A 27,677-nucleotide genomic window follows, 5' to 3' on the forward strand; every position below is an offset into this window, starting at 1 on the left:
GTGATCAGCGGTGGGAACAAGTAGACGGTGGCCAGGGTGAGTGTGGGCTCAGTTTACTGGGCATGGGTCAGTCAGAGGCTGGGCTGGCCAGAGTTGGGTAGGGCAGCAGTTTATCTGGACCCCGAGAAACCCAGCTGGAATCCAGGGCCTCATCTGCTTCAAAGCCAAAGTCTTCCTCGACCTTAATCTGCAGGAGAGAAGGAACAAGGTGTTAATAGGCCTGAGAATCCAGAAAATCCCATCAGCTTCACCATTTTTGTTTTCGTTTTGTTTTGATTTTTAAAGAGACAGGGTCTGGAGTGCAGTGGTGCCTCCCAGGCTCAAGTGATCCTCCCACCTCAGCTTCCCAAGCAGCTGGGACTACAGGCACATGCCAATCATGCCTAACATGTTTTTTTCTTTTTGGTAGAGATGGGAGTCACAGTATGTTGCTCAGGCTGGTCTCAAACTCCTGGCATCAAGTGATCCCCCATGTAGGCCTCCCAAAGTGCTGGGATTACAGACATGGGCCACTGCACCCGGCCAGCCTCACCGTTCTTGTCTTCCTAGGCCAGTCACCTTCCTCCTCACACCTCAGAGCAATCCCAGTGTTCCTGGGTCCAGATGTTCTTCCAGCTTTCCTCCCCGCACTGGGCCTTCCCTTCCACCCCATCTTCTCTGATCCTTCCTTTGATCCTTCCTTCTTCTCTACTCCTAGCCTTGTCTAGCTATTTTTCCTTCTCCAGGTCTTCCTCCTTCCCTTTCCAACTTTGCCTCCTTTTCACCCAAGCCTTTGCCCCACTTTTTCCAACTACTTCCCTGCCTGATCCTAGGCCTCCAACACATCCTGGTTACCTCCTTTCTTCAACTTTCCCCAGCCCTGGGCCCCTCAGGGTGCAGAACCAAAACCCAAGAGCCCTGAACCTGACTCGGCCCAGCCCTGGCCCTAGCCCCTCCCCTTGAGTCCCCCACCCCTCACCTGCACCGGAGCCAGCTCTGGGGCCCCGGTCGCTCCCCTTGAGTCCCCCCACTTCCTCACCTGCACCGAAGCCAGCTCTGGGGCCCCGGTCGCTCCCCTTGAGTCCCCCCACTTCCTCACCTGCACTGAAGCCAGCTCTGGAGTCAGCGCAGTTCCTGCTCGGCGTCCATCCCGCGGCACTCGCCGCCTCTTCCGCCCACTGGGCCCCTCGCCGGGCGCTGGGCTGCCAGGTTCTGGGGGTGCAGGAGTCCTTCTGGGCGGGGACAGTGCCTCTTTCTCTGGAGGCTCATTCTCAGCATTGCCTGGGGTGGGAGCATCCGTGCCCTGGCTGCCCTCATCCTGGCGGGGAAGAGGGGGAGGTAGGTGATGGCTGCGTCCTGGGCTCCCAGTTCCTGACCCTCCTGGAGGCCCAACACTCACCTCTAGCACAATGGTGAACTGGCTGGCCCGGTAGTCATCCCCATAGGAGTCCAGCACTCTCATGAGGAACCTGCTCAGGGGGAGAAGCCACCAATGGAGTAAGTTACCTCCTAGCAGCTGGGAAAAGGGCCACAGGATAGAGCTCAGCTCTCACCCCACTCAACACCAAAGCTGTCCTGGACCCAGACGGTCCTGAGCTCTGGCACTGGAGGCCTGGGAGCCACGCCCTTGACCAGCCTTGAGACCTCAAGCAAGACAAGATGACCATTCTGAGGCTGTTTCCTGCTCTGCAACGACATGAAACCCTCAACTGGGCTGGATGTCGCAGTGGTGACACTGAAGTAGTGACACCAGACGATTTCTGTACTTACTGTGATGTCGGCACTCAGTAAACGTTGATATGTGAGTTGTCATTTTTATTGATCACTGAAGAGGGGAGTGCAGAATGCTCCTAATGACCTCGCCTCTTATCAACACCCCCTTCTCTTCTTTCCCCAGCCCCTGCCTCCAGAGATCCTTAGTTTTTTTTTTTTTTTTGAGACAGAGTCTCGCTCTGTCACCCAGGCTGGAGTGCAGTGGCCGGATCTCAGCTCACTGCAAGCTCCGCCTCCCAGGTTCACGCCATTCTCCTGCCTCAGCCTCCTGAGTAGCTGGGACTACAGGCGCCCACTACCTCACCCGGCTAGTTTTTTGTACTTTTTTTAGTAGAGACGGGGTTTCACTGTGTTAGCCAGGATGCTCTCGATCTCCTGACCTCGTGATCCGCCCGTCTCGGCCTCCCAAAGTGCTGGGATTACAGGCTTGAGCCACCGCGCCCGGCAGATCCTTAGTTTTAGAGCTCTAATTGATGGGATGCTTCCTCCGCACCAGCGCCTGGGCAGGTTTGTTGTTTTGAGGTGGAATCTCATTCTGTTGCCCAGGCTGGAGTGCAGTGGTGTGATCTCGGCTCACCACAACCTCCACCTCCCAGGTTCAAGTGATTCTCCTGCGTCAGCCTCCCTAGTAGCTGGGAATACAAGCACCTGCAACCACGCCCAGCTAATTTTTGTATTTTTAGTAGAGACAGGGTTTCCCCGTGTTGGCCAGGCTGGTCTTCAACTCCTGACCTCAGGTGATCCGCCTGCCTCGGCCTCCCAAAGTGCTGGGATTACAGGCGTGAGCCACCGCGCCCGGCCAGGATGTTTTTCACACAGACCTCATTGGTTCCACATGCACCGAGCGCCCACTCTGCCCTGTGTGCTGTTCCAGCGACTGTGCCAAGGACACATCGGGTAACAAAGGCGCCTGTGCTTAGAGTCAGGGTTGCAGGGGAGACAGACAATAAGCAAACCAGCCCAACACAACAGGTCAGAAAGTGGGAAGAAGGCAGGTGACACCGGGCTTGGAACTTCAAAAGGATGGTGGCGGACGCCTCACCAAGCAGGCGAGGGAGCGGCGGAAGGAGCGGCAGGTGCAGACGCCCTGACGTGGGTGCAGAGCACACGCGCCTGGTTTCCAGTGCAGGCGGGCGGGCGTAAGGGGCCCTCTGAGGCAGGGCCTGGTCGGCTGCTGCGGGAGGTTCGCCTTTACTCCGAGTCAGCGGAGAGCCACCGCAGAGGAGCAGAGGAGGGGCCTGGTCTGTCTCACATGTTAGAAGGACTAGTCCCACATTTCAGATACAGCAGGCCTGGCGGGGCCTGAGAACTTGCATTTGCACCAAGTTCCCAGGTGGCACTGATGCTGCCAGTCCAGGGGCCACACTTGGAGAGCCACGGGGCTGGGCTCCGGGCCAACAGTGCAGAAAGCCTGATTCTCACTTAGCTGTCCTCAATTATTCAGGGAGGCTTTGCATACACAGATGCTTCCTTAACTCTCGCATGTTTTAACCTGAAAGGACGCTGATCCCTTTCATAAACTCTCCTGATCTTAAAAATCTTGGCTAAAGGTCTGTAGTCCCAGCTACTCAGGAGGCTGAGGCAGGAGAATGGTGAGAACCCGGGAGGCGGAGCTTGCAGTGAGCCCACATCGCGCCACTGCACTCCAGCCTGGGTGACAGAGCGAGACTCAGTCTCAAAAAAAAAAGAATTGACTAAAGGTACAAACAGGGAAAGGTGGGGCTCACCCAGGCTGTTTTAAGAGGAGACTTGGGGCCAAAGGAGAGGCAGGGAGGCCAGAGAGGAGTAATCCATGCGAGAGGCTGTGTCCCCAGGCCCAGGTTGGTGGCAGAGGAGGAGTGAGAAGAGGCGGGGTTCCGGATGTATGCTAGGAGTGGAGGCGACGGGTTGTGATGGATGGACGTGGGGCTGAGAGAAACAAGCAAAGTGCTCGAGGCAGTGGAAGTGGAGTTATTCCCTGACACGGGGTAGATGTGGGGGAAGGTCAAGGTCAACTTCAGATGCACGGTGGATAAGCAGGACAGCTGTCCAGCAGGCGGCGGACAAATGAACACAGGACTCAGAAAGCTGTGGATGGAACTCAGAAGTCGGCTGCATTTAGGTGACTTTTTTTTGTTTGTTTTTGTTTTGAGACGGAGTCTCGCTGTGTCACCCAGGCTGGAGTGCAGTGGCGCGATCTCGGCTCGCTGTAAGCTCCGCCTCCCGGGTTCAAGGGATTCTCCTGCCTCAGCCTCCCGAGTACCCAAGTAGCTGGGACTACAGGTGTGTGCCACCTATTTTTTTTTTTTTTTTGGTAGTTTTAGTAGAGACAGGGTTTCACTGTGTTGGCCAGGCTGGTCTCGAACTCCTGACCTCGTGATCCACCCGCCTTGGCCTCCCAAAGTGCTAGGATTACAAGTGTGAGCCGCTGTGCCCGACCTAGGTGGCCTTTAAAGTGGTTGACCCGCATGACCCAGCTGTGCTCCCAGAGGATGGGCGTGTTCTGATCTGCTGTCCAAGTCGGCAGCCAGTGGCTGCCCATGGCTGTTCCTAAGCACTTGGTGTGTGGCAAGAGTGACAGAGTTCTTATTTCAACTTAGGTGAAAATCTCACCCGTGGCCGGCGGCTACCGTGCTGGACAGCACAGGTGCGGACAGAGGAACCCTGGGAGCCGCAGGTTTCAGCTTTGGGGAAAGGAGGATGAACTAGCAAAGGCGGCCAAGAAGGAACAGCCTGAAAGGCAGGAGACCCCAGGCTGCCGGGTGACCAGGATGGCAAGAATGGGCTCCAGGGAAGAGCACGTAGCCCTGGGTCACTGTGCCGAGCCTGAGCCGAGGACCGAGATGAGAACCGTGGTTGACTCACCAACGTGGAGCCCTTCCTACCAGGCTTGCTCCCATTTTGCTGGGACAGGGACACTGTGAGTGGCAGGGGCAGCAGCCACCGGGGCAGGTTTTGTGGAGATGCACAGTGGGAAGCTCCGGCTTAACCCCGCCGCAGCCTCATGATACTGGCACTGCCCTTAGTTGATAGGAAACAGCTCAGAGAAGGGACACTGCTTGCTTAGAGTCACACCGCAAAAAAAAAAAAAAAAAAAAAAGCTTGCATTTTGTGCCTTCCATCGTGCTGTTCCCTCCCTTCAGGAGAAGCAGCCCTCTCCAGCCGGCCCTCCCTCAGTCCCGGCGCGCAGCCCCCTGCACCCGGCCCTCGGCCCTCCCTCAGTCCCGGCGTGCAGTCCCCTGGACCCGGCCCTCCCTCAGTCCTAGTGCTCAGCTCTCTCCTCCAAGACCCAACGCACTCTTCCTCCATTTGCCTCAGCCCCCGGCCCTCATCTCCTGCCTCTCCTCTTTGTGGCTTGTGAGGGTTGGGCGGACGTGGGAGTGGGGAGAGACCAGAGGGACTGGGGGTGTTTGGGAGCCGAGGCTTAGGGGTCCAGAGGGGACGGAGAAGGGGTTACCTCCGCTCCTGCTGCAGCCTCCGAGTTATCCTCTGCACCTGATGGAGCCTGTTCAGGACCCGCTCGTTCACCTGTGGGGTGGGAACTCCCATCAGCTGGATCCCACGGCTCCCGTTCATTTGTTCAACGGATGTTTAATGGGGTACGTACTAGGCTCCGGGGAGACTGGTCAAAGACCATCGTGTGGGCTGAGGTCCTTCCACCTTCCCCTCCCTCCGGCTCCCCTCTCACCATGCCACAGTCCCGAGTGCCCTCCCGTGGGGGCCTTCCGCATGCTGTTCCTCTACCTGGACCCTCTCCCCAGCTGTCCATACGGCTCACTCCCCACTCCAAGTCTTTTTTTTTTTTTTTTTTTTTTTGAGACGGAGTCTCGCTCTGCCGCCCAGGCTGGAGTGCAGTGGCCGGATCTCAGCTCACTGCAAGCTCCGCCTCCCGGGTTCACGCCATTCTCCTGCCTCAGCCTCCCGAGTAGTTGGGACTACAGGCGCCCGCCACCTCGCCCAGCTAATTTTTTGTATTATTTAGTAGAGACGGGGTTTCACCGTGTTAGCCAGGATGGTCTCGATCTCTTGACCTCGTGATCCGCCCGTCTCGGCCTCCCAAAGTGCTGGGATTACAGGCTTGAGCCACCGCGCCCGGCCTCCCACTCCAAGTCTTAAGTCAACTGTTACCTGCTCAGAGACCCCGAACCTCCCATTAAGTCGAAACACACCAGGCCAGGCGCGGTGGCTAATGCCTTGGGAGGCCGAGACGGACTGATTATTCAAGGTCAGGAGTTCGAGACCAGCCTGGCCAACATGGTGAAACCCCGTCTTTACTAAAGATACAAAAATTACCCGGATGTTGTGGCGCATGCCTGTAATCTCAGCTACTTGAGAGGCTGAGGTCAGGAGTTCCAGACCAGCCCAGTCAACATGATGAAACCCCGTCTCTACTTAAAAAAAAAAAAAAAGAAAACTACAAAATTAGCCAGGTGTGGTGGCGCATGCCTGTAATCCCAGCTACTCGGGAGGCTGAGGCAGAAGAATCGCTTGAACCCAGAAGGTGGAGGTTGTGGTGAGCCGAGATCACACCACTGCACTCCAGCCTGGGCAACAAGAGCGAAACTCCCATCTGAAAAAAAAGAAAAAGAAAAAGAAAAAGACTGGAGTTCAAGTCTCAGCTTTGGCCTGGCACAGTGGCTCATGCCTATAATCCCAGCACTTTGAGAGGCCAAGACAGGAGGATCACTCGAGTTCGACACCAGCCTGGGCAACAGAGTGAGACCCCAACGCTACAAAAAAAAAAAAAAATCATCTGGCCTTGGTGGCTGTAGTCCCAGTTCCTTTGGAGGTTGAGATTGCTAGAGCCCAGGATGTTGAGGCTGCAGTGAGCCACAGTCATGCCACTGCATTCCAGCCTGGGCAACAGAGCAAGACCCTGTCTCAAAAAAAAATCTCAGATCTGCCACTGCTGAGCTCTGAGCTTGGGTGCATTACTTAACCTCTCTGAGCCTTGATTTTCTACGCTAGTAAAACAGAAAAAATCTATTCCTGGGGGTGGATTAAGAGCAGAGGCTCCAATTGAGTCCCTTTGGGCCTTGGTGTCCATCTGTTAAACAGGGTTTGGAATATGCCCCTGGCCTCTAGCCTCCCTCCTTACAGAACTTCACAACACTGTCATCAAGAGTTGAGGCCAGGTGTGGTGGCTCATGCCTGTAATCCTAGCATTTTGGGAAGCCAAGGTGAGTGGATCACTTGAGGTCAGGAGTTCAAGACCAGCCTCACTCCCAGGACGCACCCACCGCCCGCCCTCACTCAGGCATTGTCTCCGTCTCCGGAAACATGATGGCTTCAGTTTCTCGCTCTCCCAGTCCAGGCCTCCTCCGTGTGGTCTGCCTTCCACAGGGGTCGTGAGGAATCTTCCTTAAGCCAGATCTGACTCCATCCCTCCCCTGCTCAAAACCGCTCCAGGCCATGCAACAGAACATTAGTCCTGAAAGGACTTGGTGTGGGAGAATATATCATAAAAAGCTGTGAAGGTTTTTGTTGTTGTTTTGTTTTGTTTTGTTTTGTTTTGAGACGGAGTCTTACTGTGTTGCCCAGGCTGGAGTGCAGTGGTGCGATCTTGGCTCACTGCAACCTCTGCCTCCTGGGTTCAAGCGATTCTCCTGCCTGAGCCTCCCAAGTAGCTGGGATTACAGGCACATACCACCACGTCCGGCTAATTTTTTGTATTTTAGTAGAGACGGGGTTTCACCATGTTGGCCAGGCTGGTCTCGAACTCCTAACCTTGGGTGATCTGCCTGCCTCAGCCTCCCACAGTGCTGGGGTTACAGGCATGAGCCACCGCGCCTGGCCCACCCTCATTCTCAGCAAGGAGGCTGATGCAGTCATTCAGCCCAGACAGCTGGACTTGGATTTGGCAGCCGTGGGGATGGAGGGAAGGAGAAGGGTCCAGAGACATGCAAGAGGCAGAATGAATGAGTCGAGAGGAGTGAATCCTGGCAGGGGTATGGGAGATGTGAAGAGCCTGGGCTTTCACCTGTGAGCGGTGCCACCATTGAGAGGCCCCCCAGGAGACATCGGAGGACCCATCTGAGTTGTCAGGGAAGCTCCACGGGAGATGGGGCTTCCAGGGCCTTGGCACAGGGCCAGACACATAATGCATGCTAAATGAGTGAATATACATATAAGTGGAGGATTCCTTCAGCAAGCCAAGAAAGGCTGGGCATGTGGAAAGGCAGAGATTGCGGGGGGCGGTAGTTTACGCCAGGGGACCCCAAAACACGGGGATCCGCACTCACCTACCTGCTCGATCTCCCGGCAGCGCCGACCTAGTGCCTGGTACTTTCTGCGATTTAATTCCCGCTGGCGCCGCCGCCGACCCCGGGCTGCCTCTTCCTCTTCATCTCGCTCCCGGAGCCCTGAGCCCCCCAGACCCCCTGACACAAACTCCACTTCTGTCTCCAGCTCGCTCTCCAGGATATGGCCCCCAAATAGGGGAGGCAGCGCCAACTCCGAGCCCGGCGGCGCTGAGAACTCCTCAAAGCCCACGGCTGCCATGGTCCTGAGGGGCAGGGAAAGGGTCAGGGGCCCTGGATCCTGGACTCCCAGTCCCTTCTCCCACTGAACCAGGAGCCCAAACCCCAGCCCCTTTTCCCTAAGACCTGGGAGTCCAGGCCCCCAGCTCCTAATCCCTCAGACCCTAGAATCCAGGCCCCCAGCCCCTCCTCCCTCAGACCCAGGGATCCAGGCCCCCAGCCCTTCCTCCCTCAGACCGTAGAATCCAGGCCCCCAGCTCTCCTCCTTCAGACCCAGGAGACCAGGTCCCCAACCCCTCCTTCGTAGCACCCACAGGGTTCAAGCCCTGACCCCCTCCTCCCAGGATCCAAGAGTCCACACCTCCAGACTTTTTCTCTCCAAGAACCCAGGGAGTCCAAGCCCCAATCCGCAACCAGACGCAAGAGTCCTGGCTTCCAACCTCCTCGTCTCTCAGATCCAGCAGTCCAAACCCCTAGCCTTCTCCTCCCTCAGGATGCACCAGTCCAGACCCCAGTCCATAAAAGGGTTCTAAGGTAAAGCAGTTGCATGAACTACAACCCCCATCAGACCTCAGTGTAAAAGGTCATATGGTTGCACACAATGCAGCTGCTGTTTTCTGGGATTCGCAGTTTTTCACAAGGGCTCAGCCACTTACCCTTCTCTCTGCTCCAATTCCATCTCCGCGACCTCCGGAAGCCCCGGGCCTCTTAGCTTCCAACTTCTTAAATCTCTAGATTAAGCCGTTCGCAAAACTACTTGTCCCATCAGGCTCAGGGGCCGAGGACGGCGGGACGTGGCCCTAGGCCTTGTGGGAGTTGTAGTTTCCTATTTCCGGCTTCGCTTTGGCCCACCCCGACGTCCAACCCGAATCCCTGCTTAAAGGCCTTGCTTTCTTGTCTAACGTCGCAACCAGTCCTCTGAGTTGCCAACGTCTTTCTTCCTGTCTCGACGCCCCGTCATCTGGCCACAGCAATTCTCCGCTTAGCAGGATTGGTCCACAGCGGGCCGTGAGTTCGATTAGCCCCTTTCCTCCTCGCTGCTTACCGCCTCTCTCCGCCTAGTGCCAGGTGCTAATAAAGTTGTTGTTTCAAACGCGGCCAGGAACGCGAGCGGGGACCAATCAGAGCGTAGCTTTACCTCTATAACGGCGCGAGCATGAGACGTCATCGGTGAGCGACGAACGCTGTGGGAAAGCTTATTTCCTAGAAACAGTGGTGCGCGGAGAGGAGAGGTGAGTGTGATGGAGACGAGCGGGGAGCGGGAGGCCGGACTCCTGGGTCTGGGAGAAGAAGTGTGTGAGGAGGAAGGCGGGCCTTTACAGCTTGGTTTTTTTGTTGTTGTTGTTTGTTTGTTTTGAGACGGAGTCTCGGTCTGTTGCCTAGGCTGGAGTGCAGTGGCGCGATCTCGGCTCATTGCAACCTCCGTCTCCAGGGTTCAAACGATTCTCCTGCCTCAGCCTCTAGAGTAGCTGGGATTACAGGCGCGCGCCACCACGCCCGGCTAATTTTTGTATTTTTAGTAGGGACGAGGTTTCCCCATGTTGGTCAGGCTGGTCTCGAACTCCTGATCTCTTGATCCGCCCCCGTCGGCGTCCCAAAGTGCTGTGATTACAGGCGTGACCCACCGCGCCTGGCAAGTTTGTTTGTTTGTTTTGTTTGAGACGAAGTTTCGCTCTTGTTGCCCAGGGTGGAGTTCAGTGGCGCGATCTCGGTTCACTGCAACCTCCGCCTCCCGGGTTCAAGCGATTCTCCTGCCTCAGCCTCCCGAGTAGCTGAGATTACAGGCGCCTGCCACCACACCCGGCTAATTTTTTGTATTTTTAGTAGAGACAGGGTTTCACCATGTTGGCCAGACTGGTCTCGAACTCCTCACCTCAGGTGATCCACCCGGCTGGGCTTCCCAAAGTGCTGGAATGACAGGCATGAGCCATCGTACCCGGCCTTTTACAGCTTGTTTACCCAAAAGTCTTAATATGCGCCTACCATGGTGTGGCCCTGGGGATGTGGCAGGTGCAAAAATTGTTCCCTGTCCTCTTAGAGCTTTGGTTGATGCCTGGCAGACAGGCTTTATCAAATAATTACTTCATTAATCACAAATGTGTGAAGTGCCTTACTGTAGACACGCAGAGCCTGCGGGACACGTATCACAAAGCAACCTCCTCTAGTCTAAAGCGGGCCCGTGGGTCAGGGAGGTGGAATGTGAGAGCTGAAAGCTGAAGAGATGCCGGGCTGCTAAGGAGTGAGGAGAGCCAGACACGGGGGGTCACTCCTGTAATCCCAGCACTTTGGGTGGCCCAGGCGAAAGGATCACTTGACCCTAGGAGTTTGAGACCAGCCTGAGCAACACAGTGAGACCCCCTCTCTACAGAAAAATTTAAAAATTAGACGGGTGTGCTGGTGTGGGCCTGTCATCTCAGCTATCGGGAGGCTGAGGCGGGAGAACCGCTTGAGCCCAGGTGGTCGAGGCTGCAGTGAGCTATGATGGCGCCACAGCACTGCAGCCTAGGTAACAGAGCAAGACATTGTTTCAAAAAAAAAAAAAAAAAAAAAGAAAGAAAAGAAAAAACAAAGCGAAGGAAAGAACGACCTTAGTGACCTTAGTTACAAGGGACTCCTTGTACAAAGATCTGGAGGTGGGAAGAAATTGATAATGTAACCAACTCAAGTTTCTGCTACTCAGAGGCTAGAATAGGAGAAGTGAGGGATGGTGAAAGTAAAGCTTTATTGATCAAATGGTCGCAGATGAGAAATTGCCAAGCTAATGTATTTAAAAGACCGTTTCAAACTGTAGGCCGGGGAGAGGGGCTTAAAAGGGGGAACTCTGAATCGGAGGCATACAGGAATGGTGCTGGGTACAGGGTATGTGTGTCTTTCTCTGAAGGCTGTCTTGAGACAGCCACCTGGAGCATGGGCTGGAATCATGTCAGTAATGGCCAGGTTTTAGACTGATCGCCTTGACGTAATCTCTGGAGTTTTGCAGCTGGGTTTCCATACCTAGTTTGTTTCGAGATTAGCCCCTGCGGCCAGGCGCGGTGGCTCACGCCTGTAATCCCAATGGTTTGGGAGGCCAAGGTGGGTCCCTCACTTGAGGTCAAAAGTTCAAGACCAGCCTGGCTTACATGGTGAAACTTTGACTCTACAAAAAAAAAATAGCTGGGCGTAGTGGCAGGTGCCTGTAATCCCAGCTACTCGGGAGGCTGAGGCAGGAGAATCGCTTGAACCCAGGAGGTGGAGGTTGTATTGAGCCAAGATTGTGCCACTGTGCTCCAACTTGGGTGACAGAGCCAGACTCCATCTTTAAAAAAATAAACAAAGATTAGCCCCTGGAACTTCTAAGTAAGCACATGGATAAGCCATCAGTACAAGACAGTGTCTAGTGGGAAAGGCGGGAAACAAAGAATTTCAGAGTATGTTTTCAAGGCTAAAGGCAAGAAAGGAAAAAAAAAGTTTGCAAATGCATTTGGAATCTACACCACTTGGTTCCGGTAAGTCTTAGCAAGATGGCGGTCGTAGGGGTGTGCTGTGTCTTACACAGGTCGGAGCTGGACAAAACAAACTAAAGTGAACAAAACAAAACAAACTAAAGCACCTGTCGTCGTGGAGCCTGCACGCTACTGGGGTTCATAAAGAAGGACCAGGGTTTTCTGGGGGAGAATCATCGCCAGTAATAAGGAGGGACTTTGTCGGGGCAAGTTTTTAGGGAACCCTGCTCTCCCTCCCCACAGGCCTCAGGATGTCTCTGGCAGATGAGCTCTTAGCTGATCTCGAAGAGGCAGCAGAAGAGGAGGAAGGAGGAAGCTATGGGGAGGAAGAGGAGGAGCCAGCCATCGAGGATGTGCAGGAGGAGACACAGCTGGATCTCTCCGGGGATTCGGTCAAGACCATCGCCAAGCTATGGGACAGTAAGATGGTAAGAGGACAAGAGGCATTCCTAGCCAGGGGGCTCTAGACAGAATCTCCCAGAAGGGTGTGACACAGGCTTCTTTTGGAAGAGTCCTGGATTCTGACTCTCCTCTCCTTTCCTGCAGTTTGCTGAGATTATGATGAAGATTGAGGAGTATATCAGCAAGCAAGCCAAAGCTTCAGAAGGTGCTTCCTCCCACTCTCTGCCCTTCCCCATCTCCTATGTCTCCTGCCAGGCCCCTAGGCTCCCTGGCTGCTTGTGGCTGGGTATATCTCCCCCTCAGCCTTTTCCAGAGCCTTCTTTTTTTTTTTTTTTTTTTTGTTTCTCCCCAACCCCTTCCCTTTTCCACTAAACATATACTGCATTGCAAAGCTCATGCATCTTACATCCTTTCTGTATGCTGAGCCTGGTCATGCTGGGACTTAGCTTGAGGGTTCCCAGACTTCACTGATTCACATGACCGGTTATAGGGTTTTTGCCACATCTATAAGCCACTTGTCCTATTATTTGCTTAACATATTCTTTGAGTCTGGGACTTTTTCTCTTAAATTTATCTAAGAAGGAAGCAAATTGCTACCATGAATGGAAAACTGGTATCATTTGCAAAGACAAAGTCACCGTATAAAAATAGATATATTAAAGAATCACCTAAAACCTTTTCTCACTTCCAAATTGAGAGAATACTAGCTTATCTCGTGAGTGCTCAGACTCACTCTTAGGAGGGCAGTCCTGTTACCATTCCTATTCTTTTTTTTTTTTCCATTTTCCTTGAGACGGAGTCTTCCTCTGTTGCCCAGGCTGGAGTGCAGTGATGTGATCTTGGCTCACTGCAACCTCTACCTCCCGGGTTCAAGTGATTCTCCTCCCTCAGCCACCTGAGTAGCTGAGATGACAGGTGTGCACCACCACGCCTGGCTATTTTGTATTTTTTAGTAGAGACGGGGTTTCATCATGTTGGCCAGGCTGGTCTCGAACTCCTGACCTCAAGTGATACGCCCACCTCGGCCTCCCAAAGTGCTGGGATTACAGGCGTGAGCCACCATGCCCAGCCTTCCCATTCTTCTTGAATGGAATTTGTTGACAACAGGAAGCCATGGGAGGTTTCTGGGGGAAGAAGTGTAGTGAGAGGGCAGAGTTTTGGGAGACTCACTGCTTGCTTGCTTTAAGGTTCACCCGGGCACCCAGTTGAATCGCCCGGGTCTTTGCGCTCAACATGCTGAAGGTCTAGTGGGAGAGGCAGGCCAGGTTCCAGACAGCTGTCGGCGGGTGGTACCAGGCTGGGGACACTGGAGCCACAGGAGGAACTGGCTGACCCTGCCCCAGGTGCCAGGGAAGAATCGATAGCTGAATTGGACTCTAGAGCGTGAATGCATGTGCCAGGCAAAGAAAGGGAGAAGGCCCAGGCAGCGGCAGGCCCGGGGCCTCAGGCATCTGGAGAGAGAGGGCAGCCTCTGGAGCGCGCCAGATCCTGCAGAGTTCCAGATGCCAGGCCGAGGAATTTCTCCATCCAGAGAGTGATGGGACACAGAAAGTGACATTTCCTGATGTCAGGTCAGGCTCAGGGATGGAGTCAGACCCTGTCACACCTGGTGTCTGGTGGGGGAGGAAGACGTGAAACACCTCACAAGCAGGTGGCAGTCCCCGTTTACTGGAGGTACACAAGTGCTGCGGGTACACAGAGGAGGCGTCTGATCCTCCCAGAAAGGGAGGGAAGGATTCTGAGTCACTGCTGGAGTCTTAAGGACTTAAAGAGCCGTTTGAGCATCAGGGTTAGGAACACATTCTGAAGCCACCCTGCTTGGGGTCAGGTCTGAGCTCTGCTGTCTACTGGCTGTGACATCAGACAGTTAGTATTTGTATGACATTTAAACACAACATCTTTTTGTTTGTTTTTTGAGACAGGGTCTCACTCTGTCACCCAGGCCGGAATGCAGTGGCACGATCACAGCTCACTGCAGCCTTGACCTTCTGGGCTCAGGTGTTCCTGCCTCAGCCTCCCAGGCAGTTAGGACCACAGGCATACACCACCATGCCTGGCTAGTTTTTTTTTCTTTAATTATTTGTAGAGATGGGGTCTCTCTATGTTGCCCAGGTTGCTCTTGAACTCCTGGGCTCAAGCAGTTCTCCTGCCTCAGCCTCCCAAAGTGCTGGGATTACAGGTGTGAGCCACTGTGCCTGGCCTCTTATTACTAAAGCACAAAGAAGGGTTTTCCAGAAATAGACATGGGGTAAGGGACGCTCTGGGAAGAGGGAACAGCATATGCAAAGGCCAGGAGGGGCCTTGCATGGTGGCTCATGCCTGTTGTCCCAGCACTGGGTGGTCAAGGCTGGTAGATCACCTGAGGTTGGGAGTTCGAGATCAGCCTGCCCAACATGGTGAAACCCCATCTCTACTAAAAATACAAAACAAGTTAGCAGGGCATGGTGGCGGGCACCTGTAATCCCAACTACTTGGGAGGCTGAGGCAGGAGAATCACTTGAACCCAGGAGGCGGAGGTTGCAGTGAGCTGAGATCGTGCCACTACACTCTAGCCTGGGCAACAAGAGTGACACTCCATCTCAAAAAAAAAAGGCCAAGAGGAGTGGGTGTCTGGGGCACTGTGACCAGTCCTTTATGGCTGGATGAGAGGATGGGGTGGGAAGGGTGGGAGGCCAGACCGCAGAGTTGCTGAGTCAGCAGAGAGGAACTGGGCAGCTCCCTGTGTGCCAGGTGCTGTCCTGAGTACTCGGGTGTGGGTATAGATAACGCAGGCACAGCACTGGTCCCTGCAGAGCTTCTGGAGTTGGGCAGGCCTTGAATGTCAGTCTAGGGACTTGGTCATTAGCCTTGGGGCTATGGGGAGCCATAGGAGGTTTCAGACGGACGGTCAGTTCCAGGGCAGGTAGGGTCAAGTCTAGACTGGTGTGGAGGGAGAGGGATTGGAGGCAGGAACACAAGTTCAGGGATGTCTGCAGATATCAGCCTGTCGCCTGCTTTACTCTTCAACCCCTCCTTCTTGACCCCCTCCAGCCTCGTCCTCCGCCTCCTCCAGCTGCAGGATCTGGGAGGCAGACGTCAGCCTGTCCCTGGTTTACTCTTCAGCCCCTCCTTCCTGACCCTTCCCAGCCTCATCCTCCGTCTCCCCCAGCTGTGGGACCCGAGAGGGGGTAGGGATTTAGATCCTCACACCCATGCCACTCCGTGTCCTCACAGTGATGGGACCGGTGGAGGCAGCGCCTGAATACCGCGTCATCGTGGATGCCAACAACCTGACCGTGGAGATCGAAAACGAGCTAAGTGAGTGCTGGGGGGAGGCGGAGACTGCCCTCTGTGACGCCCCTCATGCCCCCTCCCTTCCCCACGGGCCTTTCCCAGGGTCCTGCCGCTGAGCCCAAGCTCAGATGGAGGTTCACCTGCTGTAACGGAGTGGTGTAAGTAAGAAGGAAGTGCGTTCTCCCTCGCATATGAGTCTGAGCGAGCACTCGGGGATGGCGTGGCCGCTTGGCTGCCTGTAAGGCCCCAGCCCTTTCCATTTTGTTGGTCGGCCACCCGCCTCGTGGTGCGAGGGGACTGCCCCACATCCAGCCGTCGCCTCTGCATTCCCACCAGCAAGGCACTTCTTTTTTTTAAGAACATGTCACTGCAGCTCACATTTTACAGACCAGAACTAATTCCCCTGGTCACACCTAGTGGTAAGGGTGGCTGAGAAATGGAGCCTGTATGCTGGTGCCCGTATGCCAGGCTACAAGCCAGGGCTTCAGTTACTAAAGGAAGAAGGGGACGTGGGTGTTAGGGCCAACCAGCAGAGTCTGCCTCCCGTCTCACCTGACACCCGCCTGTCCCGTTTACCCTAGACATCATCCATAAGTTCATCCGGGATAAGTACTCGAAGAGATTCCCTGAACTGGAGTCCTTGGTCCCCAATGCACTGGATTACATCCGCACGGTCAAGGTGAGAGCAGAGGAGGAGGGGTGCTTCTCCTGGTGTGAAGGTGCAGGCAGGGCTCACTCTCGGACCCGCCCCCAGAGGCCTCGGGGTCTGGAGATGAAGGAGAGGAGTGGACGGAGGCTCAGTGGCCTGCTCTGCCCAGCGTGGGAGGGACGGAGCCTGGATGGGACTTTCTCGGGGCTCCCCTCCTATCCCAGTCTCCCGAGAGGGCTTCCCCGCTGGCCTGACCCGCGCTGCTTCCGCTGTGGTCGGAGCCGGTGGCATTGGAGTTGACATCCGAAGGTTGACACAGGGCAGGCACGCGGAGATTTGGGGGAGAGAGATGTCTTAAGTATGGAGAGCCTGAGGGAACAAGCGGGGACGAAGTGAAGTGGGGAAGGAGGGCACATGGAAGAGGTCGGATCACACTGAGCCTTTGGGTCTTATGAGAAAGCCAAGGAAGGGTTTCGGAAAAGAGGGGCGGATGCACGTGAGGGCAGGGAGAGGAGGCGGTCCCCACGTGTGTCCGGGAAAGGATTAGGATGGTGGTGGGGGAAGCCCCTGCAGGGAAGCGAGGCCGCGGGTTTGTGCTCCGACTTGACACAGGCAGAGGCTTGTGAGGCCGCGGTCTTCCCAGACGCTGCTCTGCCCAGGTTCCGCTTCCAAAGCAGAGCAGACGGTGTGGATGCTTCAGGCGGTGGAGGCAGGAGAGGCCCCCAGTGTGGAGACCCTGACTTTCCCAGTGTCCCCGAGAAGAGACCCGAGTAGGTGCAGAGCCAGAGAGGTTCTCAAGCCTTCCTGAGTTCCTGAGCCTCCCCTGTCTTCTCTGCTCGCGCCCAGGAGCTGGGCAACAGCCTGGACAAGTGCAAGAACAATGAGAACCTGCAGCAGATCCTCACCAACGCCACCATCATGGTCGTCAGCGTCACCGCCTCCACCACCCAGGGGTATGTCCGCTGGGAGGGAGGCGCCGGGCCCAGGCCAGTGGGACTGGGGATTAGGCTGAAGCTACCCACGCAGGTGGGCATACGCACACACACACACACACACACATACACGCACGCACACACACACAGAACTGAGAGGGTGGGGACTGGGCACCAGGCAGGCGGGAGACCCAGGAGGCTGGGCCCACCCGCCCCTGCAGGCAGCAGCTGTCGGAGGAGGAGCTGGAGCGGCTGGAGGAGGCCTGTGACATGGCGCTGGAGCTGAACGCCTCCAAGCACCGCATCTACGAGTACGTGGAGTCCCGGATGTCCTTCATCGCGCCCAACCTCTCCATCATCATTGGGGCGTCCACGGCCGCCAAGATCATGGGTGAGGCCCCGGGCTGGGTCCCGTAGAGCGAGGCTCTGCTGACACTGTGATCTGGGGGAAGCTGCTTCCCTTTTCTATAGAATGGGGACTTTGGCACCTGGGCCTCAGCACCCCGTCTCCCTGGACATCACAGAGGGCAGCCAGCCTGGCCCACAGCAAAGCCTCGTCTGGGAGAAACACTCACCCACAGCTCGTCCTCCCTCCCCTGTGCCGGAAACCCAGAGATGACCACACCCAGGCCCTGTTGTCAGGGAGCTCCTGGTTTGGTGAAAATGGTTCCAAAACACAGACATCCCTGGAATGGGGGTAGTGTGGCTTAGCACAAACGTGGTGGTCAGTTGCCTGTTGGGGGCCTCCTCCCTGCACCCCAGGCCAGCTGCCCTCCCTCTCTGAGCCTCCTTTGCGTCTGCCCCTCGCGGAATGGGCCAGGTCACCCGCCTGGCAGGGCCACCGAGGAATCCAGCCAGAACCTCATGTAAAGGTGCTTGGCACATGTTGAGCCCCCAGGCAGATGTGCGCACCCCCACCTCCCCCGCTTTCTTCTGACCGCCCCTATCCTCCTCCCACCGCAGGTGTGGCCGGCGGCCTGACCAACCTCTCCAAGATGCCCGCCTGCAACATCATGCTGCTCGGGGCCCAGCGCAAGACGCTGTCGGGCTTCTCGTCTACCTCAGTGCTGCCCCACACCGGCTACATCTACCACAGTGACATTGTGCAGTCCCTGCCCCCGGTGAGCCCACTGCGTCACGGCCCCTCCCCCGGGTCCCCTGGAGCCTTCTGCCTGCCCAGACGGCCTGAGCAGCCACCCCCACCATCTGGCCCAGCTGACAGTAGCACTCAGGAGCCGGGAACAGAGTAGCATGGGATGTGAGAGCCAGGGTTCTGCATCACACCTGTCGGGTGACTGTGGGCAAGAGGCGTGAGTGCCCTGTGCCTCAGTCTCCTCCCCTCGCAAATGGGAGCACAGCGCCCGCTTCATGAGTTGGGACGAGGGCTCAATGCAGATGAAGCCCTTACAAGGCAGGCCTGGCTTACGACAAGCAGCGTTGGGTTAGCAGCTGCTCCGAAGGCCACCGTCACTGGAAAGAAACGGAACCCCCTGAGGGCTGCTGTGCTGGGGACTATAGTTTATAACAAATTAACATTAGCCACAGGGAGAGACACACAGGAGGAGCAGGAGAGGTCACTAACCTCGGAGGGCGATGTGTCCTCTCCCTGCAGTCAGGACACATCGCCCTCCCAGCATCGATGCCTGACAGCACACACACAGGGCCGCCAGCCTGGCGGGGCACGGTGGCTCACACCTGTAATCCCAGCACTTTGCGAGGCTAAGGCGGGAGCATCACTTGAGGCCAGAAGTTTAAGACTAACCTGGGCAACATAGTGAGACCCCGACTCTTTTTTTTGTCTTGATTCCAATGGGATTGGAAACACCCTGTCTCTACAAGAATAAAAAATCAACCCGGTGTGGCAGCGCTTGCCTGTCATCCCAGCTACTTGGGAGGCTGAGATGGGAGGATACTTTGCGCCCAGGAGGCTGAGGTTGTAGCGAGCCAAGATTGCGCCACTGCACTTCAGCCTGGGCCAGGGACGCTTGCCTGGGCCTTGGTGTTCAGTCTTTATTGTGGCTCTGCTGTGTAGACATGACTGTGTTGCCGTGTGGCTGGTCTGTCTCCAGGTCAGGTGATGCCCCATAACTCAGAGCCCCCACGCTGAACCATGTGGTTGGACTTTCCTGCGTGGCCAGCCCCAGGTACCCTAAACCACACTGTGGCTACCCCAGGGCCCCAGCCAGCAAGGACCACCACCCAGGACCCCTGGGCAAAGGCCAAACCTCTTCCTGGGCAAGGCGAAATTCTCTGCTACACGGAGCCGCTGCCAGTGTTATTCCTGTTACTGTCATCTTCAGTATCATTTGATTCTGTGGCAGCGAGTTTCACATCATCCTCCTGATGTCTCCTAGAACACAGATCATCTCCCTTCAGTGGCACAGACCATGAATTTCAGTGACACAAAGACGGTGGTTTTTATTTTAATCACTGCATACTTATTTTTATTGAATAATCTCCCATTCGTGGTAATGAAATTAAGCTGTCTAAACAGGTTTGCAGTTTTTTTTTTTTTTTTTTTTTTTTTTTTTTTTTTTTTTTTTTTTTTTTGAGACGGAGTCTCGCTGTGTCACCCAGGCTGGAGTGCAGTGGCGCGATCTCGGCTCACTGCAAGCTCCGCCTCCCGGGTTTACGCCATTCTCCTGCCTCAGCCTCCGAGTAGCTGGGACTACAGGCGCCCGCCACCACGCCCGGCTAGTTTTTTGTATTTTTAGTAGAGACGGGGTTTCACCATGTTAGCCAGGATGGTCTCGATCTCCTGACCTCGTGATCCACCCGCCTCGGCCTCCCAAAGTGCTGGGATTACAGGGTTGAGCCACCGCGCCCGGCCAGGTTTGCAGTTTTTAAAAGCAGACTAAAAGAAAACATTGACGACTGGTTATGATCAGAAGGCATTTTAGTCATAGCAGTGGTGGGAATACGCGCAACAAGCAGAGCTGGCTGTGAGTGGAGCTTTGGAAACATTTGGTGATCTCATTGAGTCCTCACAACTCTCTTTTTTTTTTTTTTTTTTTGAGACGGAGTCTCGCTCTGTCGCCCAGGCTGGAGTGCAGTGGCCGGATCTCAGCTCACTGCAAGCTCCGCCTCCCGGGTTCATGTCATTCTCCTGCCTCAGCCTCCGAGTAGCTGGGACTACAGGTGCGCACCACTACGCCTGGCTAATTTTTTGTATTGTTAGTAGAGACAAGGTTTCACCGTGTTAGCCAGGATGGTCTCGATCTCCTGACCTCATGATCTGCCCGCCTCGGCCTCCCAAAGTGTTGGGATGACAGGCTTGAGCCACCGCGAGTCCTCACAACTCTCTAAGGGAGATCCTGTTTCTCCTCTGCTCCTTCGACACCCCCGCCACCCATTTCACAGATGAGGGAACCGAGGCACCGAAAGTCAGACTTGTCCGAGACCCCGCAGGCGGTGGAGCTGGTCTGAGTCTGGGCAGTCCGGGACCCCACAGGCGGTGGAGCTGGTCTGAGTCTGGGCAGTCCGGCCCAGAGCCAGGGTCCCTCCCCTCGGGGTCGCTCCCAGCATCCTCCACCTCCCGTCTCAGGCGCGTCTCACGCTGCTGTTGTGAGGGTCACAAGTAGGGGCCTAGAACATAACCAGGAGGCGGGAGTGGTGGCTCTCGCCTATCACCCCAGCACTTTGGGAGGCCGAGGCGGGCAGATCATCTGAGGTCAGGAGATCAAGACCATCCTAGCTAACACGGTGAAACCCCATCTCTACTAAAAATACAAAAAAATGAGCCAGGTATGGTGGCGCACACTTACAATTCCAGCTACTTGGGAGGCTGAGGCAGGAGAATCGCTTGAACCCAGGAGATGGAAGTTGCAGGAGCCAAGATCAGACGACTGCCCTCTAGTCTGGGCGACAGAGTGAGACTCTGTCTCAAAAAAAAAAAAAGAAAAAAACAGAAACATAAGCAAGACAGGCTCTGGGACAGACAGGCCTGGGTTCAGGCCTGGGTCCAGACCCTGCTGTGTCCGACTGTGGCAGGTGACCTCAGGCTCATGGCCCTGTGCCCTGCCCGGCCTCCCCCAGGGATGGGGAGAACAATAGCACTGATGGACAAGGCCAGGTGGTTGTTTCCTGGCCCCACCCCCCAGGCCTGTGTAGGTTTTTTTTTTTTTTTTTGGTTTTTTCTGTGACTCTTTAGGTCAGGCACTGCTACTGGAACACACCCAGGGAGGCTGGCAGGTCGCCCCATCCTGGGAGGAGGGAGAGCGGGCGATAGAACCCAGGACTGTGGGCCTGGGGCTCGGGGCTCCAGCCGCCTCACTGCACTCCTGCCATCACCACCGCCTCACAGCCCGAGGCATGTGGGTTAAACCTGCCCCAGGGAGCCTGGTGTCTTGTCACCAGGCCTCTGCCTCCTCATTTGCCCATCTCACATCAGTCCAGGCACAGGCCGTAGACATCACAGGCCTGTAAGGGAGGCCAGGGCTGGCCATCGCTGCACTGCGGCTGACAGCTGGGCTCTGTTTGCAGTCTGGATTGGAACTCTGGCTCCATCACCTGCTGGCTGTCTTTCCGGCCACATGACTTGAAGCCTTGGTTTCCACATCTGAAAAGGGGGTGCAATGATCACACCAGCCTGATATTTGCATATTTGATGAGATGATCCGAGGGGCATACTTAGCACGGGGCTGGCATCCAGGCTGAGCGCACTCCCCCCTCCGGCGTCTCCACAGTCACCACTGTCCTCGTCAGCGTGTCTTACTGTCATCCTTACCTGACTCTGCCACTTACCAGCTGGGACGTGGTTCTGTGCCCTGCCCTCATCCCCTCTTCCTGTGAAGTGGGAGCTAGGAGCACACGCCTCGAGAGCCCACGGGTGGACAGCCCCCTTCCGGGACCCAGGGTAGAGCTGGAGGAGAAGTGCCCGTGGTTGCTTTGCTATTACCTCTATCTGTCTGTCTCACACAGATTCCACCCCCGTTTTCCATTGCTCCAGGATCTCCGGCGGAAAGCGGCCCGGCTGGTGGCTGCCAAGTGCACGTTGGCAGCCCGTGTGGACAGTTTCCACGAGAGCACGGAGGGGAAGGTGAGGGGGGGAAGGTGAGGGGGGGAAGGTGAGGAGGGGAAGGTGAGGGGCGGCCGGGCATCTTTTCCTCTGGGCCTGGAGTGTCTCTGCGGGGAGAGCCCTCAGCAGGGAGCCCACCCCAGCAAGCACCCACCCCAGCAAGCACTGTCCACCAAGGCAGAGGCAGTGCTTCTGCCCACCCTCCCTGGGGCAGGCGCCCTTTCCCCAGTGGGTTCGTTTCCTAGGGCTGCTGTTGGAAAGTAGCACAAACCTACTGGCGTAAAACAGTGCAGGTTTGGCCGGGCGCGGTGGCTCTCGCCTGTAATCCCAGCACTTTGGGAGGCCGAGGTGGGCGGATCACAAGGTCAGGAGTTTGAGACCAGCCTGGCCAACATGGTGAAACCCCATCTCTACCAAAATTAGCCAGATGTGGTGGCACGTACCTGTAATCCCAGTTACTCAGGAGGCTGAGGCAGGAGAATCGCTTGAACCAGCGAGGCAGAGGTTACCGTGAACTGAGATTGCACCACTGCACTCCAGTCTGGGTGACAGAACAAGACTCCATCTAAAAAAAACCAAAACAAAACAAAATAAAAAAACAGTGCAGGTTTATTATCTGTGGTCCTGTAGGTCAGAAGTCTAAAATGAGTTATCACTGAGTTGAAGTCAGGGTGTCAGCCCGGAGGGTTCCTTCTGGGGGAGTCAAGGGATAATCCATTCCCTTGTCTTTCCAGCTTCTAGGGGTCACTGGCACCCCTTAGCTCGTGGCCCTCCCTCTGTGTGCGGAGCCAGCTACATAGCACCCTCAGACCTCTCTCTGACCCTGCTTCTGTCTCATATCTGGCCTCTGTTTTTGTTCCCCCCTGTATTTTAAGGGCCCTTGTGGCTATACTGAGCCTACTCAGATGGTCCAGGATAGTCTTCCCAGCTCACAATCCTTAATATCCTTCTTAATCTCTTCACGTCCCTTTTGCCCTGTGAGGTGACATTCAGAGGTTCTGGGAATTAGAACATGGACCTCCTTGGGCGTGTGTGTGTTGGTGGGGGTATAATTTGTCTTCCGCACCAGGATCTGTCCCCGCTGCAACAGGGGATGTTATTCAAGTAATTGTTCAGTTACTTTCTGTCTTCCTTGGTAGACGTACTCGGGAGAGGAGACACATTTTCTGTCTTGTGAACTGTTGTTTGCCAAGCACCCAGCCTGGCATGGCGTTCAGGTGTTCCGTGTCCCCCTCTTCTCCTTTCCCTCTCCCCATCTCACCCCTGGTCTGGGTGTGGGGGGTGCAGCTGTGAGTAGCACAGACAGGAGCCCTGCCCCGTGGCAGGGACATTCTTCTTGGGGCCGGGTCGAGGAGACGGTCAACAGGTGAAATCTGTCCTGCGTCTAGCGGTGCTAAGTCAACACCAAGAAGAAAAAGAAAGGGGGTTGGGCTGGGGGCGACATTAGGTGCCGATTTACCTGGGATGTCAGGGAGGACTTAGAGCCCTGAGGAGGTGAGGGTTTAACTGAGATATCAGGGAAGACCCAGGGCTCTGAGGAGTTGAGGGTTTAACTGGGATGTCAGGGAAGACCCAGGGCTCTGAGGAGGTGAGGGTTTAACCCAGACCTGAGTGAAGCCAGGGAGCAAGGCACATGGATACTCGGGGGAAGAGTCTTCCAAGCAGGGGGAATGACTGGCCCTGAGGCTGGAGCGCAGCGAGCCCTGGACCAGAGAGGCGAGGCCCTGGCGGAATCCAGGGGCAGGCAGCATGGAGGCTGCGCATCCCGGGGCGAACGCTGGCTGCAGTGGAGGGGCTGAAGGGGGCCAATTTGGTATTGGTTCTGAAGGAGGAGCCCCTGGGGACCTGCGGCGTGGGAGAGAGACAGTGGAGTCAGCTGCCCGGCTCTCGGGCGTTGCCGTTTGCTTGTACGGGGAGAAGAAAGGCAGACGGTGGAAGGCTGGGGAGGAGGAGCAGAAATTCTGCTTGGCCCTGTTACGTTTGAAGGACCTGTTAATGATCCCAATGTCAAGGAGACAGTTGTTTACAGGGTACAGAACCCAGAGGAAGGCTGGGCATGGTGGCTCACGCCTGTAATCCCAGCACTTTGGGAGGCCGAAGCGGGCAGATCACGAGGTCAGGAGTTAGAGACCAGGCTGGCCAACATGGTAAAATCCCGTCTCTACTGAAAATACAAAAAATTAGCCGGGTGTGGTGGCGGGTGCCTGTAGTCCCAGCTACTCGAGAGGCTGAGGCAGGAGAATCGCTTGAACCCGGGAGGCGGAGCTTGCAGTGAGCTGAGACCATGCCACTGCACTCCAGCCTGGGCGACAGAGCAAGACTCTCTGTCTTAAAAAAAAAAAAATCCCAGAGGAGAGGTCTGAGCCGAGATGAGGCCATCCGGTTGTTGACGGAACTGAAAACCCAGAGCCCCGGAGCGGGGACGGAGCCCTGGCGTGGGCGGTCTGTCTGCCCCGGAGCCGGGACGGAGCCCTGGCGTGGGCGGTCTGTCTGCCCCGGAGCGGGGACGGAGCCCTGGCGTGGGCGGTCTGTCTGCTCGGTGGACAGGCGGACGGCGGACAGAGGAGGTCTGGGTGGGCGGCGCACGTGAGCAGCTGCAGGACCTCCCCCTCGCCCTCCCCAGGTGGGCTACGAACTGAAGGATGAGATCGAACGCAAATTCGACAAGTGGCAGGAGCCGCCCCCCGTGAAGCAGGTGAAGCCGCTGCCTGCGCCCCTGGATGGGCAGCGGAAGAAGCGAGGCGGCCGCAGGTGAGGGGCCCTGGGGGTCTAGTAGGCGTGGGGGTCATGGAGGGGAGAGGCCGGCGTCCTCCTCCCAGCTGACTCCCTGGCACCGCCCGCCCACACCGTCCCCAGGTACCGCAAGATGAAGGAGCGGCTGGGGCTGACAGAGATCCGGAAGCAGGCCAACCGGATGAGTTTTGGAGAGGTCAGACTCCCCCAGCGCCCTCCTCACCCCCACAGGCAGCCAGCCGCCACCGCCCTCTGCCTCCTGCCACCATCCCTCCTCTCGTCCTGTGGCCCTGGCTCATGTCTAGGGTGCTGTCCCAGTCCCAGCCTCTTCCCTCATCCCCCAGCCTCTACTCTCATTTCCATCCATTCAGCCCCGAAGTGACCCTTGTAACCCTGGGAGCCTGTGTCTCCTGCGCTTAGAGCCCCTGCAGCTTCCCATCGCCCCAGGCTCCTTGGCCGGTTCCTCCCTGCCCAGAGGCTCTGCAGTGCCCTGCCGCACGGCCGCCCCATTCCTGGGCCCTGCCAGTCTCCTCTGTTATCCCAACATCATCCCCCTTGGTCCTTCAAGACCCAACTCAGAGGCCACCTCATCCTATGAAACCTGTTCTGGTTCCTGACACCCCCCAATCCACACGAGGAAGGAAGGAATGGCCTCTTGACTCAGCTCACAGAGCAGTGCTAGGACCCGGCCCCTCTCAGGCTCCCCAGCATCCCCCGCTTGTGGGGGCCCTCAGGCCTCAGCCGGGCCAAGTGGGTACCTGAGCAGGTGCCCGTGGGACCAGCCGGCTGGTGACTGCTGGGCTTCCAGCTGGCCGAGGGGGTGCCTCAGTGGCTGGAGGGCAGGGCCTGGTCACTGAACTGCAGGGTGCCTCCCCTTCCTCCTAGATTGAGGAGGACGCCTACCAGGAGGACCTGGGATTCAGCCTGGGCCACCTGGGCAAGTCGGGCAGTGGGCGCGTGCGGCAGACGCAGGTCAACGAGGCCACCAAGGCGAGGATCTCCAAGACGCTGCAGGTATGGGCCAGACCTGGGTGGGGCTGGGGACTGAGACACAGGGTGGGGGGAGCCCAGATTGCAGCCTCCCTGTCCTCCCCACAGCGGACCCTGCAGAAGCAGAGCGTCGTGTACGGCGGGAAGTCCACCATCCGCGACCGCTCCTCGGGCACGGCCTCCAGCGTGGCCTTCACCCCACTCCAGGTACCTGTCCTGGGCCGGCTCTGTCCCCAGCCCCGAGACCTTGGCAAGGCCCCTTGCCCTCTGCCCCTGTGAAGCCGGCCAGGATGAGTCCCCTCACGGGGCTGTCATGGAGGGCGTGGTGACGAGGTATTCAGAGGACGTAGACAGCTCCTGGCACACAGGAAGAGGTCAGCAGAGACGAGAGACCAGTGCTGAGCAGTCCTCGTGAGCACGCACCGCTTTAGAACCAGGCCCACGGCTGTGTCCAGGGCATCCAGTTCCTCTCTGTGGGGCCGTGAGCTGGTTACACTGCTCAGCCTCCAGGCCTTCCAGTTCAAAATGGCCAGGGCGGTTAAGGTAACCTCCGGACCCCACTCAAGAAAGTTCCCGGCTAGGTGGGCTTGGATGTCACGTGTGGGTCCAGGCCCCAGCCAGTCAGCAGTGAGTGGCGTGGAGCATGGCAGTCACCGTATCGTCGGAGCCTCGGTTTACCATCCACAGAGCAAGACGAGCCTGCACATGGGGGCGAGACAGCAGCGAGCTCATTTGCTCAGTCCGCGGATGTCTGTGGAGCACCTACTGAGTTCCATCGGTGTTCCCAGTTCTGGGGATGAAGCGATGAATGAGAGAGACAAGTCTTACCTTCAGGGAGCCAGTGGGTGGCCGGGCACAGACAGCTCAGTAGGATGCCCAATGTAGTAGAAGGCGGAAATGCCAGGGAGGGGAGGAGGTGGGAGGTAGGAGGTGGGACGGGGAGCTCTCGTTTTGGAGCAGCCAGGGAGGGCCTCTTTGAGAAGATGAGGCCAGTGGCTGTGCCTTTCCAAGCCTCCCCTCCTCTGCCATGAGGTGCTCAGGACTGAAAAGAATGCACAGGAAGCACTTGGCACTGGGCTCACCACTGGAGCCCGATGACTGGGTCCTGTTATTTATTTATTTTTTTAGAGACAGGGGCTTGCCCTGTTGCCTTGAAAATATTTAGGAAGTGCCAGCCAGGTGTTGGCTCCCATCGCTGGCCACTGTGATCGTCGGTGGTGTTGGTGTGATTTGTGCTGGGACCTCGGGCCAGCCACGTCCCCCAGGGACTCAGTTTCCTCATGCAGAAACTGGGCAGGATTGGCTGTGCTCAAGCGTCGGTTGTTTTTAGCACCCCTGAGGAACTTCGTACAAATCTAGGCGCCCTGGTTCCTCCCCAGCCTCTCCCCCGAGACCCACTGAGTCAGAACCTCCCAAGACAGGGCAACTCCAGGGACAGGCAAACTGTCTCATGCCCACCCAAGGCCTGAGTACCACGGGGAAGGGCCTGGGGGGCTCTGATGGGTCACAGTTGGGGCCTTCTCCTCACCCAACCCACCATCCTGTCTCCCTCACCTGCCCAGGGCCTGGAGATTGTGAACCCGCAGGCGGCAGAGAAGAAGGTGGCTGAGGCCAACCAGAAGTATTTCTCCAGCATGGCTGAGTTCCTCAAGGTCAAGGGCGAGAAGAGTGGCCTCATGTCCACCTGAATGACTGCCTGTGTCCAAGGTGGCTTCCCACTGAAGGGACACAGAGGCCCAGTCCTTCTGAAGGGCTGGGATCGGGGCTGGGGGTTCTGACAGGGAGAGCCTGCCCTGCCACCGGCCCCAGTGCTGGGCTCCCCAGGAAGGAGGCCTTGGAAGAGCCCGGCCTGGCCTCCCCCAGGACCGAGGTCACTGCCTGGTGTGGGCTAGAGCCGGTCTTCATCATGCCTTGTCTGTTTTATTTTAACTGAGAAAGGAGATGCTTTTTTGAAAAGAGTACAATTAAAAGGACATTATCAAGATCTGT

General features: G+C 56.6%; 3 protein-coding genes across 6 annotated transcripts in view; 1 reads left to right on the top strand and 2 right to left on the bottom strand.

The window, feature by feature from the left end:
- Positions 1-27,677, bottom strand: part of LOC112613072 (leukocyte immunoglobulin-like receptor subfamily B member 3) — a 130,377-nt gene that overhangs the window by 12,049 nt on the left and 90,651 nt on the right. The gene's annotated exons all lie outside the window — the stretch shown is intronic.
- Positions 35-9,368, bottom strand: TFPT (TCF3 fusion partner). Of its 2 annotated transcripts, none has more exons than XM_025368286.1 (6): positions 8,867-9,368; positions 7,978-8,236; positions 5,189-5,259; positions 1,379-1,448; positions 1,079-1,297; positions 35-187 (listed from the first exon to the last, which is right to left on the bottom strand). In XM_025368286.1, exons 1-6 carry the CDS (start codon positions 8,887-8,889, stop codon positions 68-70), a joined length of 762 nt encoding a protein of 253 aa, XP_025224071.1. In that variant the 5' UTR covers positions 8,890-9,368; the 3' UTR covers positions 35-67. The 2 variants fall into 2 exon arrangements, with proteins under 2 accessions (XP_025224071.1, XP_025224072.1); XM_025368287.1 differs by lacking the exon at positions 8,867-9,368 and adding an exon at positions 8,651-8,685.
- PRPF31 (pre-mRNA processing factor 31) lies at positions 9,030-27,677 on the top strand. 2 transcript variants are annotated; one of them, XM_025368265.1, is made up of 14 exons: positions 9,030-9,442; positions 11,936-12,120; positions 12,239-12,299; positions 15,308-15,391; positions 15,949-16,046; positions 16,863-16,969; positions 17,170-17,339; positions 17,912-18,069; positions 21,897-21,986; positions 24,589-24,716; positions 24,822-24,894; positions 25,584-25,712; positions 25,797-25,895; positions 27,251-27,677. In XM_025368265.1, the coding sequence occupies exons 2-14, from the start codon at positions 11,944-11,946 to the stop codon at positions 27,374-27,376; spliced, it is 1,500 nt and encodes a 499-aa protein (XP_025224050.1). In that variant the 5' UTR covers positions 9,030-9,442; positions 11,936-11,943; the 3' UTR covers positions 27,377-27,677. The 2 variants fall into 2 exon arrangements, with proteins under 2 accessions (XP_025224050.1, XP_025224049.1); XM_025368264.1 differs by lacking the exon at positions 9,030-9,442 and adding exons at positions 9,446-10,558; positions 11,092-11,282 and having other exon boundaries at positions 25,584-25,895.

The sequence above is a fragment of the Theropithecus gelada genome, chromosome 19 (genome assembly GCF_003255815.1).
Source record: "Theropithecus gelada isolate Dixy chromosome 19, Tgel_1.0, whole genome shotgun sequence".
NCBI lineage: Eukaryota > Metazoa > Chordata > Mammalia > Primates > Cercopithecidae > Theropithecus > Theropithecus gelada.

Bases quoted from the DNA above. Each gene is read 5' to 3' on its own strand.
- PRPF31 (XM_025368264.1), top strand. From the start codon at position 11,944: ATGTCTCTGGCAGATGAGCTCTTAGCTGATCTCGAAGAGGCAGCAGAA. The intron at 17,340-17,911 runs GTGAGGCCCCGG...CTCCCACCGCAG, and splicing joins CACGGCCGCCAAGATCATGG to GTGTGGCCGGCGGCCTGACC. The intron at 21,987-24,588 runs GTGAGGGGGGGA...CGCCCTCCCCAG, and splicing joins ACGAGAGCACGGAGGGGAAG to GTGGGCTACGAACTGAAGGA.
- TFPT (XM_025368286.1), bottom strand. From the start codon at position 8,889: ATGGAATTGGAGCAGAGAGAAGG. The intron at 1,449-5,188 runs GTAACCCCTTCT...CCCCCTGAGCAG, and splicing joins AGGCTGCAGCAGGAGCGGAG to GTTCCTCATGAGAGTGCTGG. The intron at 1,298-1,378 runs GTGAGTGTTGGG...CTTCCCCGCCAG, and splicing joins AGTTCACCATTGTGCTAGAG to GATGAGGGCAGCCAGGGCAC.